At 38.5% G+C, this 19,627-nt stretch overlaps 1 protein-coding gene across 2 annotated transcripts; it reads left to right on the forward strand.

Moving 5' to 3' along the window:
• Nucleotides 1-1,652: 1,652 nt before the first annotated feature.
• On the forward strand, nucleotides 1,653-17,846 carry LOC122659651 (pyridoxine/pyridoxamine 5'-phosphate oxidase 1, chloroplastic-like). 2 transcript variants are annotated; one of them, XM_043854749.1, is made up of 14 exons: nucleotides 1,653-1,819; nucleotides 1,928-2,141; nucleotides 2,233-2,271; nucleotides 3,495-3,662; nucleotides 3,750-3,855; nucleotides 13,172-13,338; nucleotides 13,484-13,726; nucleotides 13,958-14,046; nucleotides 14,233-14,283; nucleotides 14,385-14,475; nucleotides 16,672-16,776; nucleotides 16,901-16,971; nucleotides 17,377-17,472; nucleotides 17,595-17,846. In XM_043854749.1, the coding sequence occupies exons 2-14, from the start codon at nucleotides 2,007-2,009 to the stop codon at nucleotides 17,659-17,661; spliced, it is 1,428 nt and encodes a 475-aa protein (XP_043710684.1). In that variant the 5' UTR covers nucleotides 1,653-1,819; nucleotides 1,928-2,006; the 3' UTR covers nucleotides 17,662-17,846. The 2 variants fall into 2 exon arrangements, with proteins under 2 accessions (XP_043710684.1, XP_043710683.1); XM_043854748.1 differs by lacking the exon at nucleotides 1,653-1,819 and having other exon boundaries at nucleotides 1,830-2,141.
• The last annotated feature ends 1,781 nt before the right edge of the window (nucleotides 17,847-19,627 follow it).

Raw genomic sequence — 19,627 nt, forward strand, 5'->3', positions numbered from 1 at the left:
AGGGGAGGGGATGATATTTACTCTTAAAAAAAATGATCATATTATTTTTGATTTATTTTAACACCGTAAGAAAATGATGTTAGTGGATTGAAAAGGCAAACAATGAGCTGCCATAACCAATTTCCTTGTCACCAATAGATTGTTTTCCCACCCTCCACTTCCTTGTCCGTCCTCTATATGCTTTTGTTTCACTATTGGGATTTTGGAATAGGATTCCTTTTTTTTTTTTTTTTTCCAGGTCGTCAATGGCGAAGGATGCTGCAATGACGTTTCTTCTTTCTACCCTTCTTCTTTCTCTCGATTTCGCTGTTGCAAGAGAGAAAGACATCTGTGTTTTATAATTCCAATTAAAGGGTAATATCATCTTTTGAATTGCTGTTTTAACACCATTAGCCACTTAAGATGCGATTCATAGAATATTTCATAAAGTAAGAGAGGGCATTATCATTATTCAAACCCCAGGGAGGGATTTGATATTATGAATACTTAGAGGGGAGGGGAATAATATTTACTCATAAAAAAATGACCATATTATTTTGAGTTGTCTTATTTTAACACCATAAGAAAATGATGTTAGTGGATTGAAAAGGGTAACAATGAGCTGCCACAGTTTACTCTACTCACGAATTTCCTTGCCACCAATAGATTCTTCCCACACCCTCCATTTCGTTGTCAGTCATCTCTATACTTTTGTCTCAGTATTGGGATTTTGGAATGGATTCCTGTTTTTTCTTTTTTTCAGGTCGTCAATGGCGGAGGATGCTTCAATGGTGCTTCTTCTTTCTCTCGATTTCCTTGTTGCAAGGGAGAAAGACATCTTAATTTTATAATTCCAATTAAAGGGTAATATCGTCTTTTGAACTGCTATTTTAATACCATTAGCCACTTAAGATATGATTAATGGAATCTTTTATAAAGTAAGGGAGGGCAATATCATCTTTTGAACTGCTATTTTAATACCATTAGCCACTTAAGATATGATTAATGGAATCTTTTATAAAGTAAGGGAGGGCATTATCATTATTCAAACCCCGGAGAAAGATTTGATATTATGGATACTTAGAGGGGAGGGGAATGATATTTACTCATAAAAAAATGACCATATTATTTTGAGTTCCCTTATATATATATTTTTTGGTAAAGAATTCCCTTATATTTTAACACCATAAGAAAATGATGTTACGTGGATTGAAAAGGGATACGATGAGCTGCCATAGTCTACTCACGAATTTCTTTGCCACCAATAGATTCTTCCCCCACCCTCCACACTTCGTTGTCCTTCATCTTTATACTTTTGTCTCGCTATTGGGATTTTGGAATAGGATTCCTTTTGTTTTCTTTTTCCAGGTCATCAATGGCGGAGGATGCTTTAACGACGCTTCTTCTTTCTCCCCTTTCTTCTTTCTCTCGGTTTCCCTGTTGCAAGGGAGAAAGACATCTTAATTTTATAATTCCAATTAAAGGGTAATATTGTCTTTTGAACTGCTATTTTAACACCATTAGTCACTTAAGATACGATTAATAGCATCTTATATAAAATAGGGGAGGGCATTATCATTATTCAAACCCTGGGGAGGGATTTGATATTATGAATACTTCAAGGGAGGGGAATGATATATACTCGTAAGAAAATGACCATATTATTTTGAGTTCCCTTATTTTAACACCATAAGAAAATGATGTTACGTGGATTGAAAAGGCAAACGATGAGATGCCATTGTCTGCTCACCAATTTCGTTGCCACCAATAGATTCTTTTCCCACCCTCCCCTTCCTTCTCCTTCTTCATCTTTCTCCTCCTTCGCGATCCCTTCTCCTCCTCCTCCTCCTCCTCCTCCTCCATCGGTAAACCTTCAATAAGTGTACCAACTAACTATTTATACACACTAACCCCCATACATGCTGGTTAATTTGATTATTCGTATGTGATAGGGTTTTTGGGGTTGGCGATCAAGTTCTGCAATTCTTGGTGTTGGCTTCTGTTGGAGGTCTATACAAGTGAGAGGAATGGCGGGTAAGGTCACTTCGCCTCTGGAGACCTTGAATGATCCGGACTCCGTGTCTTATCTGACTCAGAAGGAGGCGGCTGAGATCGATGAGATCCTTATGGGTCCTCTTTGGTTTAGCGTCGACCAATTAATGGTTGGTTAGCTTTTCCCTGTTGCCTTTTTTTATGGGTTTCAATTCAGTATTGTTGCTCTTAACTCCTCTCTGCCTCTAAGGGTCTTTGTAGGAATTGGCTGGTTTGAGTGTTGCAGCATCCATAGCTGAGGTAATTCTAGACACTGCCCTGTTTGTTTGTGTTCTCTCCCTTTGAGCTTGTTTCCGTTTCCTCCTTTTGATGGTTCTGGATTTTGAATTGAGTTTTGTGGATAATTGAATCCCATATAGAACGGGCTCATATATGCTAAACATTAGGCAAAAGGGAAGAGGATAAAAACAATCAAACCCATTGGAATGTGAATCTATTAATTGCTCTATTGTGATAACTGAAACGAGGGAAGTACAGAAATGAAATTGGTATGTGATCTGTTGGCTTCTCATGTTTGATGCATATGAGTGTTTTCTAGGCTGATTTTCACAGGTCTATATTTCATTCTTTGCTGGTTGGTTATGGATGTGGGTTTTGGATGGACCTGGTGGTCACTTGAAGCCTTCCCATGTTCTGCATCCTACCTTATCTCCATGGTCTTAGCAATGCTTGATTGCCTATAATGATCAAGAACCACAGCATAATGTTAGGGCCATTGCCTGTTGTAATTTACACCATCTGGACTCCAGCCGCTGTAATTATATTTTATGACTGTTATGACATCACTTAATATATGTTAATAAAATATATTTATTTTGTAGATATATTGATTAATTCACAATACATTGGCAAAAATTAATAAAGTATTGGAAAAGCACCTACATTTACATTAGTCATTTCCCCTCCCTCCTCATGAATGACAATTTTATTAAGAAGAGCCAAGTGTCAAGAAATCCCAAAAAGTGCTAAGTCAAACTTAAGCGAACCACATAAGTTGAGCTGTAATGAATGACTCCTTCCCCTTTCCCGCTTTAGCTAGTATACAATTGAAAGAACATGGTGTCTGCTGGAGTGAGATGTTATAAGAGGTTGTGAGATCTTTGGCCTCCTTGATGATGTGAGCTTCATTCCCAGCCCTCTGCTCTGCATTATAAACTAACTGTAATGATAAGTGCTGAAAAGCCCTTCAACCAACAGCCCATGAATCACAAGAAAGGGCTAATCAAGTCAAAGCAAATGTCCTTGATATCAAATTTAGTGGAGTCATCTCCAATTGGCCCTTACAATGCCTGAATCACTCAACCACAGCAATCCCTGAAAGCGAGTCCCGTATCCATTTGCGCTGGGTTTTCTATTGTTGCAACTAGCTTTGTTATCTTTGCAATTACATATTCTATAGGATCTCGTAGATTTCTTCAGGTCAAATGATGTTTTATTGCATTTGAAATTATTATGTTTGGCAGGTTTACAAACCAAATGAATATAGGCGTGTGCTTGCTATTTGCGGTCCAGGAAATAATGGTGGTGATGGCCTGGTTGCTGCTCGTCATCTGCATCACTTTGGATATAAAACATATGTTTGTTATCCAAAACATACTCCCAAGGCTCTTTATACTGGTCTGGTTACTCAGGTACTGTGGTAAACTAAATTTAAACTTCTTGTGAATGAGAAGGTTTCACCCATTATTGATACATGTTTCTTATATGTGTTTTTGTAGCTTGAATCACTGTCAATCCCTTTCTTGTCTATGGAAGACCTTCCTATGGACTTGTCAAATGACTATGACATTATAGTAGATGCACTGTTTGGGTTCTCGTTCCGCGGTAATAAATCCTTTTTTTCTGTCTTAACTCCTAACATGTATAGAACACAATACATCATGATATTATTGATAGCATGAGAGGTTTGGTTATGAAATACAGATTAATAGATAGTTCCAACACTAATAGTTTTCCAATTAGTATTAATGTAAGGCTAGGGCTCAATAGCCTCAATTAAACAACTTTGACCTAACCCCAATAGGACCTTCCAACTCTAACATCAGTACAATGTTTCACCAATCTCCAGCAACAGAAATAACAAGATAACATCTAACAGTAGGTGAACAGACAGATAGATAACACTTAAAACCCTCAGTAAGGTTTAACAGAACCTTAGATTTATGTCAAACCACTCAAGAAACAAGAAGAGACAAGGTTTGACCCATCGGCTAACAAAAAATAGGCAATTAAGCCAAGAAAAGTTACAGGTTACAGAATTAGTAACTAAGTAAGTCTGATGGGACAGATATCCCCATCAAAGGTAGGTCTTCTGGTGCTGATTAACTCTTCAAAACTTCAACCCAGTCTGATGGTTGAATGCTGAGATATAACAGGGCTTCAGAATTAGAATGTATGCATCAGAAATAGTAACTCACAGTCTCACAGAAACTACCAATCCAGCCATTAGATCATTTTGAAATTAATGTCAAAGGAGGGTTTAAGGATGGGTATTACAGTGCCAAAATCTGGGCAGAGACGGTTGCTCGGATCTGAATTTCTTTAGACTTGAAGTTCTGCTGTAGTAAACATCAACTCAATAGTGTCGCAAGGTGGCAGTTCAATCTTCAAGGCCTGTCTCAGTTGGAGCTTGATAGAACAACCTGTTAGAGTTTATGTTGTTAGGGGTACTTTTGTCACTGGCTTATCATAAGTCATGTTATATTGTAATTTTACTTTTTCTCTTTTTTCCTTTTACCTCCTCAGGGAGGCCTATGTAATTTCCAGAAGTTTTAATGAAAAAATAGGCTAGTGGAGTCTATTCTCCACCATCATCGATATCTCCCAACTCTCCTTCTTTCTGTCTTCTTCTTCCTTCTTCACTTCTCCTTCTTCTTCCCCTTGCTGTTAGATCTTGTTTCTTTACTAGATTCAACCCTCATCTAGTTTCTAACTTGGTATCAGTCTATCAGAGCAGGTTTGAGAGTCAACCAATCTCAGCTGTTCTCTTTACCTCTCTTTGGGACCCTAGAAAGGTAGAGGGTTCCAATAGAGGCCATACTATGTAAAGTATTTCACATAGAATACTTATTAGAGTTCTAATCTTCAAATCAATGCTTAATGGAAGGAGTTCAAAGGCTGTAGAAGTCGATTGAAGCCCTAGAGGGTAAAACCAGAATTACCCCCTGCCTTTCCTCTCGGTTTTGTTTCTGCCTCATTTCTTCTTGGTTTGCAATGAAACCAAGCCCATTTGGATCGTCCAAGGGTCCATTTTAAGCCCCTAAGAGCTCTCCTCTATGCTGCTGCACAGGTACCGCCAGATGCTTTTTTTCCCTCTCTGTTTGAAGCTTTTTGTTGAGGCTTTTTGTTTGTTATGTGTTGAATGGCTGCTGTGAGTTGAAGGGTTACACTATTTAAGTCTCTTTGGTTGGTATGGAATGAAGTAATGATGCAAGAAGTATATTATTTGAAGTTGTTATCATCAAGAAATTGTGGTCTGTTTACTTGCTGGTGATATATTTGGTCGTCGATTTGTTTCCTTTCTCTGGGTGAAGCATATTGCCTACTTGTTCAAGATATTTCAGTGATTTGTCAAGTGTTTGCACATCATGTTTGGGCCTGGTTCTGAGATCAGTGGATCTAATGAAGCTTCAACAGGTGGTCTCGATGGTCTTCATCCTAGCATGACCCCATTTGATAATCCCAATACCCAAATTTCTATTGTGGAGTTGGACAACACCAACTATTTGGATTGGTATCACTCTGTGAAGTTATCATTGAGAAGCAGGGAACTGGGGCACATTACCAGTTCTATCAAGGCACTTGCATCAACTAATCTAGCATATCCAAAGTGGGAGACTGAGAACTCCATTGTCATGACCTGGCTGATTTTCTCCATGAAACCAACTATTTAGATTGGTCTCACTCTGTGAATTTATCATTGAGAAGTAGGGGGAAACTGGGGTACATTACCGGTTCTATCAAGGCACCTGCATCAACTAATCCAACATATCCGAAGTGGGAGACTGAGAACTCCACTATCATGATGTGGCTGATTTTCTCCATGAAACCTGAGATAGGTTAGGGATTTATGAGAAAGGAGTTTGCAAAGGAAATCTGGGACAGTGTCTCTAAGACTTTTGACCGAGTAGGTGACTCAGCAAAAGTCTATTAGATTCTTCAAAAGGTCATCAATATGAAACAAGGTGACCGAAGCATTTCTGAGTATTATAACACTGTCATTGGTCTTTGGGAGGAGTATGACTATTATAGAGACCTCCATTTTGTCCAACTCTGAGGATGAAGCAAAGGTGTATAGGACACTTGAGATCCTTACTTTACTTGGTGGGCTTAATCCTGACTTTGAGCCAATCCGACTGCAGTTCTTGGAGCGGTCCGCTCTTCCATCCTTAGATGAAGCTACTTACAGAGTAAGGAGACTAGGAGAGTATCCATGGATACTACACCATCCCTGGAGAGATCTACTCTTACTTCTAGCTCTCACAGAGATTGGCGAGGGGGGAGATGCCAAGGGCCAACCTGCGGAGATAACAGAGACAAATTTAAATGTGATCATTGTGGGAAGCTGGGGCACACTAAAGAAAGATGTTGTATCCTTCAAGGTTAACCTCCTGGTATGCATGGTGGATCCACTGGTACTTGTGGTGGTAGGAGAGGGGGTGCCAGAGCCCACACTCTTGCAGTCGAGCCTGAGTCATCTAGACTACAGGCTGATCCTGATTCCCTTTCCAGAGAGGATATTGCAGCAATACGAAGGATGATGTCTTGTCTAGGCCACTCTTCTACTACACCTGCAAAGTCAGATTCTTCAACATCAGCCTTGCAAGCCTCTACTTCTGTACCCTCCATTGCTCCTTCTTGGGTCATTGACTCTGGTGCCATCGATCACATGACTGGTATGTCTCAGTGTTATGGTTCCTATTCTATATGCTCTGATAGGGATAAGGTTAGAATTGCCAATGGATCACGTTCTTCTATTTCAGGTAAGTGTACTGTTCGAGTCACTCCTATTTCCCTTGATTCTATTCTTCATGTCCCTAATTTTGCCACTAACCTATTATTTGTTAGTCATATAACCAAATCCTTAGATTGTTGTGTCACCTTCTTCCCTTCCTATTTTCTTTTTTAGGATTTGGTGACGAAGAGGATCATTGGCAGTGGACGTGAGGAGAGAGGATTCTACCTTCTTGAGTCTTGGATACCTACTTCAACACCTGTTTTGTCTATTGCTCGTTTTTGTGTTTGTGGTCGGAGTGACAGTAGTACTATGGATTCTATGATGCTTTGGCATCAATGTTTGGGTCATCCCTCTTTTGTTGTTATGAGAAAACAATTACCACATTTGTTTACTTCCTTTTCTTCTTCGCATGTATTTCAGTGTGAACCGTGTATTTTTGCTAAACATTTTCGTTCATCTTATCCTTATCATGGTAATAGATCCATTGTTCCTTTTAATATTGTCTATTCTGATGTTTGGGGATCTACTCCCACTACTTTGTTTGGATATCGTTATTTTGTTTCTTTTGTTGATGACTATTCCCAGGTCACTTGGACTTTTTTGATGAAACAAAAAAGTAATGTTTATGATGTTTTCAAAAACTTTTATCAGTTGATACACAATTCAGTACTCGCATTCAAATAGTTCGTTCTGATAAGGGAAATGAATACATGAATGGGGGGGGCTTCAACAGTTTTTTACTGATAATGGAATTATTCATCAAGTTGCTTATGTTGACACCCCTCAATAGAATGGGTAGCTGAGAGAAAAAACCGTCATTTGTTGGAGGTCACTAGAAGTCTCCTCTTTGGCATGCATGTTCTTAAAACTTTTTGGTTTGATGCCCTTCTTGCTGCTGCCTTCCTAATTAATCGGAAGCCAACTCAAATTCTTGGCTCCAAATTTCCTTTGGATATCCTTTCACGTTAAGCTTCTGCTTTTTCTCTTCCTCCTAAAGTGTTTGGGTGTGTCTGCTATGTTCTTGTTTAAAAATCAACTCGAACAAAGCTTGACCCCAAAGCACTCAAATGTCTCTTCCTTGGGTATTCAACTTCTACTAAAGGGTATAAATGCTACCATCCTTCCTCCCGAAGGCCACTTCTCTCCAAAGATGTCACTTTCTTTAAGTCTATTCCTTTCTTTCTTCCTCATCAGCATCCTCTTCAGGGGGAGAGCCTTGGAAGTAAACAGGCTGCTGATGTCATTCCTTTTCTCACTCCTTTACCTACCTCTACCTCTACCTCCACATTTCTTCTTGACATTGGGAAATACAAAGAAGTGGATGTTGACATTGGTATTCATTCAAATGTTGATGCAAGCAACGACTATGAGCTAGCTAGCAAAGAAAAAAAGTTGATTGTGTTCAAAAGAAGTGAATACTTGAAGGGAAAGGGAAAAAAAGACCTGCCAAGAGTCCTCTTTGGATCCACATCCTAGCCTCATCCTCCTCAGTCAGGTAACACTTCTTCCTTTCCTTCCTTTGAGTTAGATCTCCCCATTGCCATTCGAAAGGGGAAAAAATCTTGTACTAATCCCATAGCCAAGTTTGTTTCCTACGAGGCTATTTCTCTTACAGGTATTGCTTTTTCCGTTGCTCTTGCTTCTTCCTCTATTCCGAAAAATGTCACGTAGGCTATGTCTGATCCAAAGTAGGAGGAGGCAATGTCCGAGGAAATGATGGCTCTTGAGAAGAGTGGTACTTGGACACTTGTAGATCATCCCAAGGGGAGAGTTCCAGTTGGATGCAGGTGGGTCTATACCATTAAGTACCAATCAGATGGTACTGTAGAAAGATATAAGGGTCGGTTGGTGGCCAAATGATACAGTCAGGTGTACGACATTGACTACCAAGAGACATTTTCTCCTGTGACCAAGCATAACTCAATCAGAGTCCTCCTATCAGTGGCTGCCAATAGAGATTGGCCGTTGAACCAATTAGATGTGAAGAATGCCTTTCTCCATGGTGACTTAGAAGAAGAAGTGTATATGCAGCCTCCTTCTTTCACCTCAGCAGAAGGGAAAGTGTGCCTCCTAAAAAAGGCACTTTATGGCCTCAAGCAATCTCCTAAGGCCTGGTTTGAGAGATTTCGACAAGCTATTCTCCGGAATGGGTACTCCTAAAGCCATACTGACTGCACTTTGTTTATCTGACGAGGAAATGGTATGGTCACAACTCTCATTGTTTATGTTGATGACATTGTAGTGACTAGGAATGACACTGTTGACATAAGTAGATTGAAATCTTACCTGGCCCAACAGTTTGGGATTCAAGATCTTGGACTTCTGAAGTGTTTCTTAGGTATTGAAGTATTAAGGTCAAAGAAAGGAATCAATATATGCCAGAGAAAGTTTGTCTTAGATCTATTGAAAGAAATAGGAATGTTGGGGTGCAAACCAACAAACTCCCCAATTGATCCAAATCACAAGCTTGGAGATGAGTGTGGTTCTCCTCTTATGGATGCAGGTAAGTACCAGAGATTAGTTGGGAAACTAATTATCTCTCTTTGACTTGGCCAGACATAACTTATGCAGTTGCAGTGGTGAGTCAGTTCATGCATGCTCCCAAGAGTGGGCACTTAGATGTTGTTTATCGTATCATCAGGTACTTGAAATCGTCTCCAGGAAAAGGCCTTTTATATGTCAAGCATAATCATTTGAGGATAGAGGGCTACACTGATGCCGATTGGGCGAGTTCAGTTTCTGACAAGAGATCTACATCCGGTACTACACCTGTGTGAGTGGTAATCTTGTTACATGGAGGAGCAAGAAGCAACCAGTTGTAGCTAGATCTAGTGCAGAGGCAGAATTTAGAGCTATGGCTCATGGAGTGTGTGAACTAATATGGCTAAGGTAGTTGATTCAAGAGTTGGGGTTGGACTATGAGGGAACTATGCGGTTCTATTGTGATAACAAGGATACTATAAGTATTGCTCAGAACCCTGTTCAACATGATCGAACGAAGCACATTGAGGTTGATAGGCACTTAATCAAAGAAAAGTTGGATTCTGACTATATTTGTACTCCCTTTGTGAAGACAGGTGATCAAGTGGCAGATATCTTCACCAAAGGTCTCTTATCTAACCAATTCAGTACCCTCTTATGCAAACTGGGAATGCATGGCATTTATTCTCCAGCTTGAGGGGGAGTGTTAGAGTTTATGTTGTTAGGGGTACTTTTGTCACTGGCATATCATAAGTCATGTTATATTATAATTTTACTTTTTTTTGTTTTTTCCTTTTACCTCCTCAGGGAGGCCTATGTAATTTCTAGAAGTTGTTAATGACAAAATAGGTGAGTGGAGTCTATTCTCCACGATCATCGATTTCTCACAAGTGTCCTTCTTCTTCCTTCTTCACTTCTCTTTCTTCTTCCCCTTGCTGTTAGATCTTGTTCCTTTACTAGAATCAACCCTCATCTAGTATCTAACTCAACCTTCAATGATCCAACCAGTAGCTTCAGCAGTATAGAACAGTGCTTCGGCTCTCCTCAGAAACGATTGTTGCAGAATAATAAAAATAGTAACAAAAAGGATTGAAGGGGTCATGGGGAAGAAGAAGAATCAAAAGATGTTGGGGGGGGGGGTGGGATATGACCAAGGCGCTCGCCTATGGTCTTGGTCAGCTTTTCACTGCCTAGTTCGCTCACCTCACTTTGCTGCATTTCACAGCCATGGTTGTAAAACCTTTTTTTCCACTAATCAAATCATTGGGGAGGGTGTCTCTCTCCCTTCTTCCTTATTAATAGAAGCAATCTTACAATGAAAGAAAAATGGAAAACTTCGATGCGTATCCCATAGGAAGGCTGCCAAATCCAAATAAAATCCCTCCCTCTTACAAATTAGAAAGTCAAGGAAATAGAAACTCAACATGACAGCAACTCTACTTTCCTACTACTAAAGAGCATAGAATAGAAACTAAACTGAAGAAGTAGCACTAATATCTCCAAGGATCTCCATCAAATCTCCTCCATATTGCCCCCCTCCCAAGTCTTGCACAAGCCACACAAACTTCTGGAATTCCTTCTCCACGCACTGACCTATGGGACCCACCAATTCTGTCAAAAAATAAAGATCTCCTCCAGCTGCGGGTCAATCACATCCAAGGAGCAGAATATGGGCTTAAGAATAACCCACATATGGCCCAAGTGTGGGCCTTCCTAGGAGTTAATTCAAAGGTTTTGTACTGCATCAAGTATACTCTAATGCAGCATGGTGTCTGCTATATATATGTTAAAGTGTGTATCATGGGTTATGGTCCATGGGTGTTCTGAACAGTGTACCGTGGGATAGAGTTTAGTTGTTATGTCTTTTTAGTCTTCTGAGTTATTTCCTAAATTGTAATTAGACTAGCTATTTCCTATTGTAATTTGATTTTGTTTTTATTTTCTTTTATTGTAATCAGACTTAGAGTCTTAGTAGGATTCCTACTAAGAGTTGATTGCTAGTTAATATAAAGGAGTCCCAGTCCATGATAGAAGCAATTTACTGTATTATGTTCTATTCCTCTCCCTCTCTCGGTTTTCTCCTCTCTTCTGTTTTTCTTCTTCTTCTTCCTCTCTCCATTGCTGGTTTTCTAAGCTTTGATATTGTTACAATATGTATAAGCATATTTATCTTTTGCATTTATCCATAGTTTGGTTAATTACAAATTCTATAATGAATGAATTCCTTAACTGTGTCACAATTATAAACAAAGAGAATGAATAGACTCTTTCCATTGTCTCATCTCTAAACTCTTTCTTAGTCTCCAGAGTCCAGATCCTAGAAACTCAACTCAAAACAGCTTAAAAAATATTCAAATTCAAGGATGGAGTGGAAACTGTAAATGCTAGAAACATAACTAAATGCTGCCAGACTAGTTACCCAGAAAGAGGAAAAAACAAAGGAATAAATAAAATCTGCCATGTCCTGAAACTTCAAACAGTTGAGAAAGAAGAACACAGTTGCATCTAAAATGGGGGAAAAGAAGGAACAAAAATTAGAACAGGGTACGAAAGAAAAGCTGAAATCTTGAACGAAATTCCATGGAAAGCAGCAGTAATATGTGGCTGTTGGAGTAAAACAGAAAATAAGACTCCAAAGGAAAAAAAAAACCTCATCAAGCCAATATTTTGGGCTCCCTAAGCCCTACTCCACAGAAGCAGAGGTTAAAAGTGAAAAAACAATACTGAGATGTGACAGAACATGAATACTAGGAAAAAAAAATTTGACTTCTGACATTCAAATCTAGAAGAAATTTACATTCCACGATACAAAGGAATAGTTGTCAAGGCGTCGCCTAGGCGTCCAGGCGCTTTGATCGACTTGGACGCCTTGGTCGCCTAGGCGGGCGCCTTGGACGCCTTGCCCGCCTACTTGGTGTTGCCTTGAATTTTTACCCTCTCCAACGCCTTGGATCGCCTATCCGCCGTGACAACTATGCAAGGAAGAAGAATGAGGTCTCTGACTTGTAAATGAAGAATCAGAGCAAGTGTAAGATTGAGATACAAAATGTGGGTTAGTCGGGCCTCACATATTGTGGAGTAAATCTGATTGTAGATCTTGGGGTCTATTTGTTGTCTATTTGTTTAACTGTTTTATTCCACTTCTCTTTGTGCACCCTGTAGCTTTGCTTTGAGCCAGGATGGTAAATTTTGTTTTCCCTCATCAGAAGAACTGATAAATCAACAAATGTATCTCGAGGAAACTTGTTACAAAAATACGAGATGAGAAAACAACTGTTGGCCATTTCTTTTGGGACTTCTGACAAAAATATGAGTATGGAAATGTTTTGTGCTGCCTTCTTGTAACTTTTTACTATCAAGACGAGAGTTTACTACTCCATTTGAGTAGGTGAAATTTTTATAGTGTATGCTATAAAACTCAAGTGAATTCACTTATCAATACCTCTTAAGTCAGCCGCAAGTAATTACCAGACCTTGAACCTGCTGATTGTCAATACCTCTTAAGTCCTATGAGATGCATTTGACTAAATTTGACTCAATCGAGTTTTGTGGTAGTCCTAAAAGCCTGAAAATCTTACCCTTTTCATGTCGTTTACTATATATCCTATCACGATGTGGGAGAATTGTCATTTTATAACTTGCTTGGGATTTGATTGGAATGCTTGAGATATATATCTGACTACACATTCTTAAAATTTTCAGGTGACCCGAGGCCTCCTTTTGATGATCTCATCCGAAAGATGGTTTGTTTGCACAGTAATAATCAGATATGTCAGAAACCAGCTGTTATTGTGTCTATAGACATTCCTTCTGGGTGGCATGTTGAAGAAGGTGACATAAGTGGCGAAGGCATTAAACCTGACATGCTGGTGTGTGTCTGATGGAACCCTTTATTGTATTCTCTTCACTCAATAATTTTAGTGTTTAGCAAATTTATTTCCAAATATTGTTATTGGATTTGCCTTTTCATTTTTATTACGTTGTCATATTAATGCTTTATGTGCTTGCTTCTAGGTTTCATTAACTGCTCCAAAGCTGTGTGCCAAGAAATTTTGTGGTCCCCACCATTTCCTTGGTGGTAGGTTTGTTCCACCAGCTATTGCAGATAAGTATAAACTTCATCTTCCACCATATCCTGGTACTTCCATGTGTGTACGGATAGGAAAACCTCCAACAGTTGACATATCATCTCTAAGAGAGAACTATATATCGCCAGAATTCCTCGAGGACCATGTGAAGGCTGATCCTATAGATCAGGTATTGTGAAAATAGCACAAATGACCACATACCTGGACTTTTAGATTGTTTTAACTTATATGGCACTTTATGACTACCCACGGAGTTTGATTAAACAGACAACAATGCTGCTTGATAAAACAAGCATCTATCTGGCTTTGTAAAAAAATGTGTCTTATTTTTTTGTCTTTGTTACATTTATATTCAAAATTTCTTTCATTTGCAAGATTTAAGTGTACAGTTTGCTTGCAGTTCCACAACTGGTTTGATGATGCAGTGGCAGCTGGTCTGCGGGAACCAAATGCTATGGCTTTATCTACTGCCAGCAAAGATGGAAAACTGTATACCTCCCATCTTTCTTTTTTACCTTTTAATTATTCCTTTATGAATCTTGTCTAGTCTTTTAATTGTTAATAAGAAGCCCAATTTTTCTTTATAAGCAGGATAAATTTATTTTTATTTTTTACACTAAAGTACTTTTTGCCTAGTTATTTATACCTTATGACCTTTTCCCCTCTCTTCGGCAGTTCATCGCGAATGGTCTTGCTTAAAGGAGTTGATAAAGAGGGTTTTGTTTGGTTAGTAATGTTCTATAACTGTTTCTGGTGTGATTAAACAGATTTTTATTTGGATGTCTTGAAACAGTTGCTTGGTTCTTTCTGTTATTTCTATTTTGTAGGTATACTAATTATGACAGTCGGAAAGCACGTGAAATATCTGAAAATCCTCGTGCAGCGCTTCTTTTCTATTGGGATAGTCTTAATCGCCAGGTGAGTCACATTACACCCAGCATATTGTACGACCATCCTGAACAACATAGTTAGGGCACCCAAGCAAGTCTAGATGATTTTGCCTTTCAAAAGGCAAAGCATCATCTAGGAAATGACTAAATGGTTATGAAAATGGCAAAAAAGGTGAAAAAGAGTCCCAACTGATTTGAGTCATGTTTAGGATGTTGTGGCAACTCCCAACCGTATAGATAGGGCCACTCTTAGATTAGCCATATGTCAGGTTTGGTGGTCAAACTAAATCATATGGCTCACCTGTATTTGACTATTTCTGTGTATTTTTACAGGTCCATTCCTATCTTTGACTTTTTAAGCAATTCTGACTTTTTTACAGATAAAGGCAAATTTTATTGATATATATATATATATATATATAGAGAGAGAGAGAGAGAGAGAGAGAGAGAGCTGATTACAAAATAGCTACTATGTCCAGGAGCACAATACAAGAAAGATCATCAACATGAAGCACAACATATAAAAATGAAAATCCTACTCCCAGCAACAGGATGAACTTTTTCCCCATGTGTTAAAACTTGGATGGCGATGGAATTCTATAGGTAGATTGGGGATGGTGGGTCTACCTGTGCTTCAAACTTGAATGTGAGATGAACTGCCAGCCTGCCATGTGGCAGATATAACTGAGACATTTTTCTAAGCCTGATACCAACAACAACAACTCAGCCTTATCCCAACTAAATGGGGTCAGCTACATTGATCCTTTCAAAACAAAGTAGGGAAAAGCTGAGGTCTTCACAAAGGTAAAAGAAAGTAAGAGGAATGATGGATAAAATTGAAGAAATGAGAGAAGAGAAGTGTGAAATGGAAAATGAAAGTAAGAGGAAAAAGGATAGCCCATGGAAACAGGAATATCTCAGCTACATGGTGTCGACAACTTGGATCCTTGCCCTCTAATAAGCTCTATCTGAGGTCATATTTGGCACTAGACCTAGACTAAGCATGTCATTCTTCACAACCTCCCCTATGGTCGTTTTAGGGCTACCCCTGGCTCTTTTAACTCCTTCAATCGGTATCAGATCACTCCTCCTTACTAGAGCGTCCCCAGGCCGCCGTTGCACATGGCCATGCCACCTCAATCGACATTCTCAGAGTTTGTCACTGATCGGGGCAACTCCACATCAGCTCTAATACGTTCGTTCCTCACTTTATCCTTCTTAGTTTTGCCACACATCCATATTAACATCCTCATCTATACAACACATATCCCACTTTAATTCTCTGTGAGACATCATCATCTATGTTACCTTCTTTATTTATGGTAGACGCCAAATATCTAAAATAGTCACTTTGTGGTATCTCTCTCTCCTCAATTTTCACCAAGGTTCAAAAACTCGTGTCGAGGAGGTGTCTCGACCAGGTCGAGATTCTCAAGATCTCGGCATCGAGATAGTACATTTTTTTTTTTGGTTTGATGTTTTGGTGGGAAAATGGGCACAGTTGGCTCTGAAACTTTAAGAGAAGCTTGTTTTAGGCTTAATAAACATATTTCAATCTTCAAATTGTCAAAAAAAAAAAAAAAAAAAAAGGCACCCAATTTTGTGCTTTGGATTTGCACCCTTGGTTGGCAGTAAACGTCGAATCCTTATGTAATATTGCCTATATACATTGTTTGAGTGCTATGAGACATAATGGGCAATTAAAACAAGTAAATTATGCAATAATGGATGAAGACACATAATATTGAATAATTATTTAAGAAATAGTCAAGGACTTAAAGTAAAAACTACAAAGTACAGTGATGAGTGAACAATGCATATTAAAAGACACTCAAGTACAGTGAACAATACATACGTTATAGACACCATAGTCTTCCATGTCCCAACGATACAATATTGTGAGTCTGAAACTGTATATTGATATGAACTCTGACATGCTGGATCAAGTCCACTCATGGTCCAACTGGCCTCCTAAACCTGATTCCCTAGTCTTTATCACCAAGTATTCAGGCTTCAGACCCTAGAGTATCACACCACATCCATCAAGCATGAATTACTTTTGGCCGTTTAGTGCTTTAGTATTCCTGCATCACTCTTGGGTACCAGGTCACCAATCATGGCATCTAATGTGGATATAAGATTCAGTGCCAACAATATTGAGACTATGATAAATTTCTATCTGATACAATTGTATGAGATCATTTTGGATCATCTTGCCTTGTAGGTAAGGGTGGAAGGAACTGTGCAGAAGGTTTCTGATGAAGAGTCTGAGAAGTACTTCCATAGTCGTCCTCGTGGTTCTCAGATCGGAGCAATCGTTAGCAAGCAGGTCTTCTTTCTTGGCTTACCACTTGCCTAATTCAATTAATATGTTCTCTAAACTTGTTGAATGTTCCATTGATGATTGGTGTTTGTGTGTAACCATGGACACTAAATCTATCACCTCCTTGCAGAGTACAATTGTTCCTGGAAGGCATGTTTTGCATCAAGAATATAAAGAACTGGAAGCAAAGTTTTCTGATGGGTGAGTTTGATGAATAACTAATTTTCATCCAACTTCTGAAGCATGTTTTTGCTTGAGTCTACGTATTAAATTTAAGTTCATTGCTCTACTGATACTTTCTGTCCATTGTCTTCCTAACCACCAATACCTACCCCCGCATCCCTCCCCTCTCCCACCCCCCAAAAAAAAAAAAAAAAAATTAAATAAAGCCACTGGCATGTTTGTTGGATGCTATTTTATCGAAACTTCTTGTAGAAGATGGATGGGGTACATTTCAGAAGAAATTTGATCTGAAGCAAATATTTTATCTTGGAATTCGAAATAATAACCTTTATTTATGAAACACCTTTCTCTTGGCTTCTTTAAATAGTAAATTTGGTGTTGATGGTGGGAACTTAGCAAGATTGGTCTTCTTTCAATGTGCAGAAGTTTGATTCCAAAACCCAAACACTGGGGTGGGTACCAGCTAAAACCGATTGTCATTGAGTTTTGGCAAGGACAACCGTCTCGCCTGCATGATCGGTGTGTTAGTGCCATCTACATTGCAAATATTTTTTTTTTAATTTATTATTCTATTATTATTTTTTTTTTGGGAATAGAGTTGGATGTCAAGATAATGTATATTTCTTTTTCGTTTGTGATAGGTTGCAATATTCTCTTCAAGAGGTTGATGGAAGGCCAGTGTGGAAAATTGTTCGGTTGGCTCCATGACTAGTATTTTCATTCTCATCTTTGTAATTTGCTTCACAAGGATTTTATTACTTAATCTTTCGTAGACTTAGACTAGTGAGAGGCATGCGTGATGCATATCTCATGAATAAGTGATTTGCATGGTTAAGTCACAACAATTATTACTGGTGGGGGCACTCGAGTATGTGACAAATAGTGTAATTAGTTACCAATTTACACAGTTTCTTGTTTTGTATTTTTGGTAATTTTAACTGAGACAAATAGTGTAGACTTTAATACAGCTTCCAATTTCCAATGTAAATTCTTAGTAAGGTGGTAAACTTGTTGATCTGGTTGGTTGAACAGTTTTAGCATGGAACTGTATGAATGCCAAGATAAGTACTTGCAGAATTGCTACAAGACTTGCTTTAACATGTAAATTCAAATATGCCTGCAACAAATTTTTTTTTTGCTCACTACAATTCAGAAATAGCCACCAAAAAAATTAAACAAAATATAGAAAGAGAGAGGGCATGTTTAATAGATAAAGAAGAAATATCAGTTTGCGAAACTTTGGAAGACCAACTTGGAAGGAGGATTATCTAGAAATAAATCTGATGGAAAGACCAATCTTTTAACCAATAACTCAATCAATCCTGTTAGACTGCAAGGCCTAATTAAGTATGGTCAGTTTATGAAATGATGCTCTTTTGACATTGTTATTAGCATAATTTAGAATTAAGGCTAGTTAAAAACTGGAAAGTATGAACCAAACCATAGTTAAAAACGGGAAAGTAGCGAGTTGAACCTGATTGACCTGAAACTTTAAACCTTTTCTGTTTCTAATTTCCTGTTTAATTTCTGAATTTTGTATTGGTTGGTAGAAGCATGTAATGGAATTGATCCTGTTCAGGTATATTGTTGCCTGGTCAATATACTAGCTAGGTTAAAGCACAAAGGGAAATAGTGGTTTGCAAGGGGATGTGACAACAATAGGTTTCCAAATAGAATTGTCTAATGCATCACTATCTGGATTTTGATTTAAAGATTTTCCAAAGTCACCTGTCTCATTCCTGAGGATGCTTAAAGTTAGGTTATGGAATTCTAAGATATTGGAATAACTTTCACTTAGTGAGAACTGGTTTCTACTTATATAAGTGTGAACTTTAACACTGTAATTTGTCTTACATGTACTCTCAAACAGTAACAAACAGATTTAAAAATAATTAAAAAAAAAAAGATGGTAAAAATGTCCTAATCAAAATAAACTAAAATATTAAGTATGATGCTTTTTTGAATTTAAAATGTGATGATTACTTTCTGTTATTTGGTCCTTTATTAGTATCACTACTTAAAACAAGGGCAATAGAGCGTTGTCTAGTTGTGTAGTGCCTACACCAGTGCGGGGGCTAATGAAAGAACACACAGGGGCATCAACATATATGTGAATTTCTATTCCATAGGGGGAAGGGCAGTACTTTCGGTTGCTTGTGTGTCTGGACTCAGAATCCACATGACCAAGTAACGCTCTTTTTCCGTTAAAACAAACATGGAGGAGTTGATAACTATTTAGCCTGAGGGTTAGGCTAAATTGGCAAACAAAGGTGAAGGTAAAGGTAAGAAAAGCAGCTTAGCCTGAGGATTGGGCTCAATTTGCAAGCAAACTCATAGCATACACATGCTTTGCTTGCAAGAATAATGCAAGGCTTGGCCTCAGCTCATGAGCTGTAAAAAAAAAGGTCACAAGGCTTGCCTCATTGACAGCCTTTGCTGAAAATATAATCCAATTTTATTGGTTTCTCACAATCACTGTGTTTAAAAATTGGAATCGGATCAATCGGTTGATTTGGATTGAAATTGACTGTGACATGATCTCGATTCTGAACATTTCGAAGTGGTCGATTCTAGGGCTCTTGAGACGGAATTGTTGGGTTTACATATTTGAGAGGCCGCTTCTACTGTTTTAGAACCGATTCCAGCTAGTTCTAGTTGATCCCAATCCAATCCG

This window comes from Telopea speciosissima, chromosome 4, assembly GCF_018873765.1.
Source record: "Telopea speciosissima isolate NSW1024214 ecotype Mountain lineage chromosome 4, Tspe_v1, whole genome shotgun sequence".
In the NCBI taxonomy this organism is placed as follows: Eukaryota; Viridiplantae; Streptophyta; class Magnoliopsida; order Proteales; family Proteaceae; genus Telopea; species Telopea speciosissima.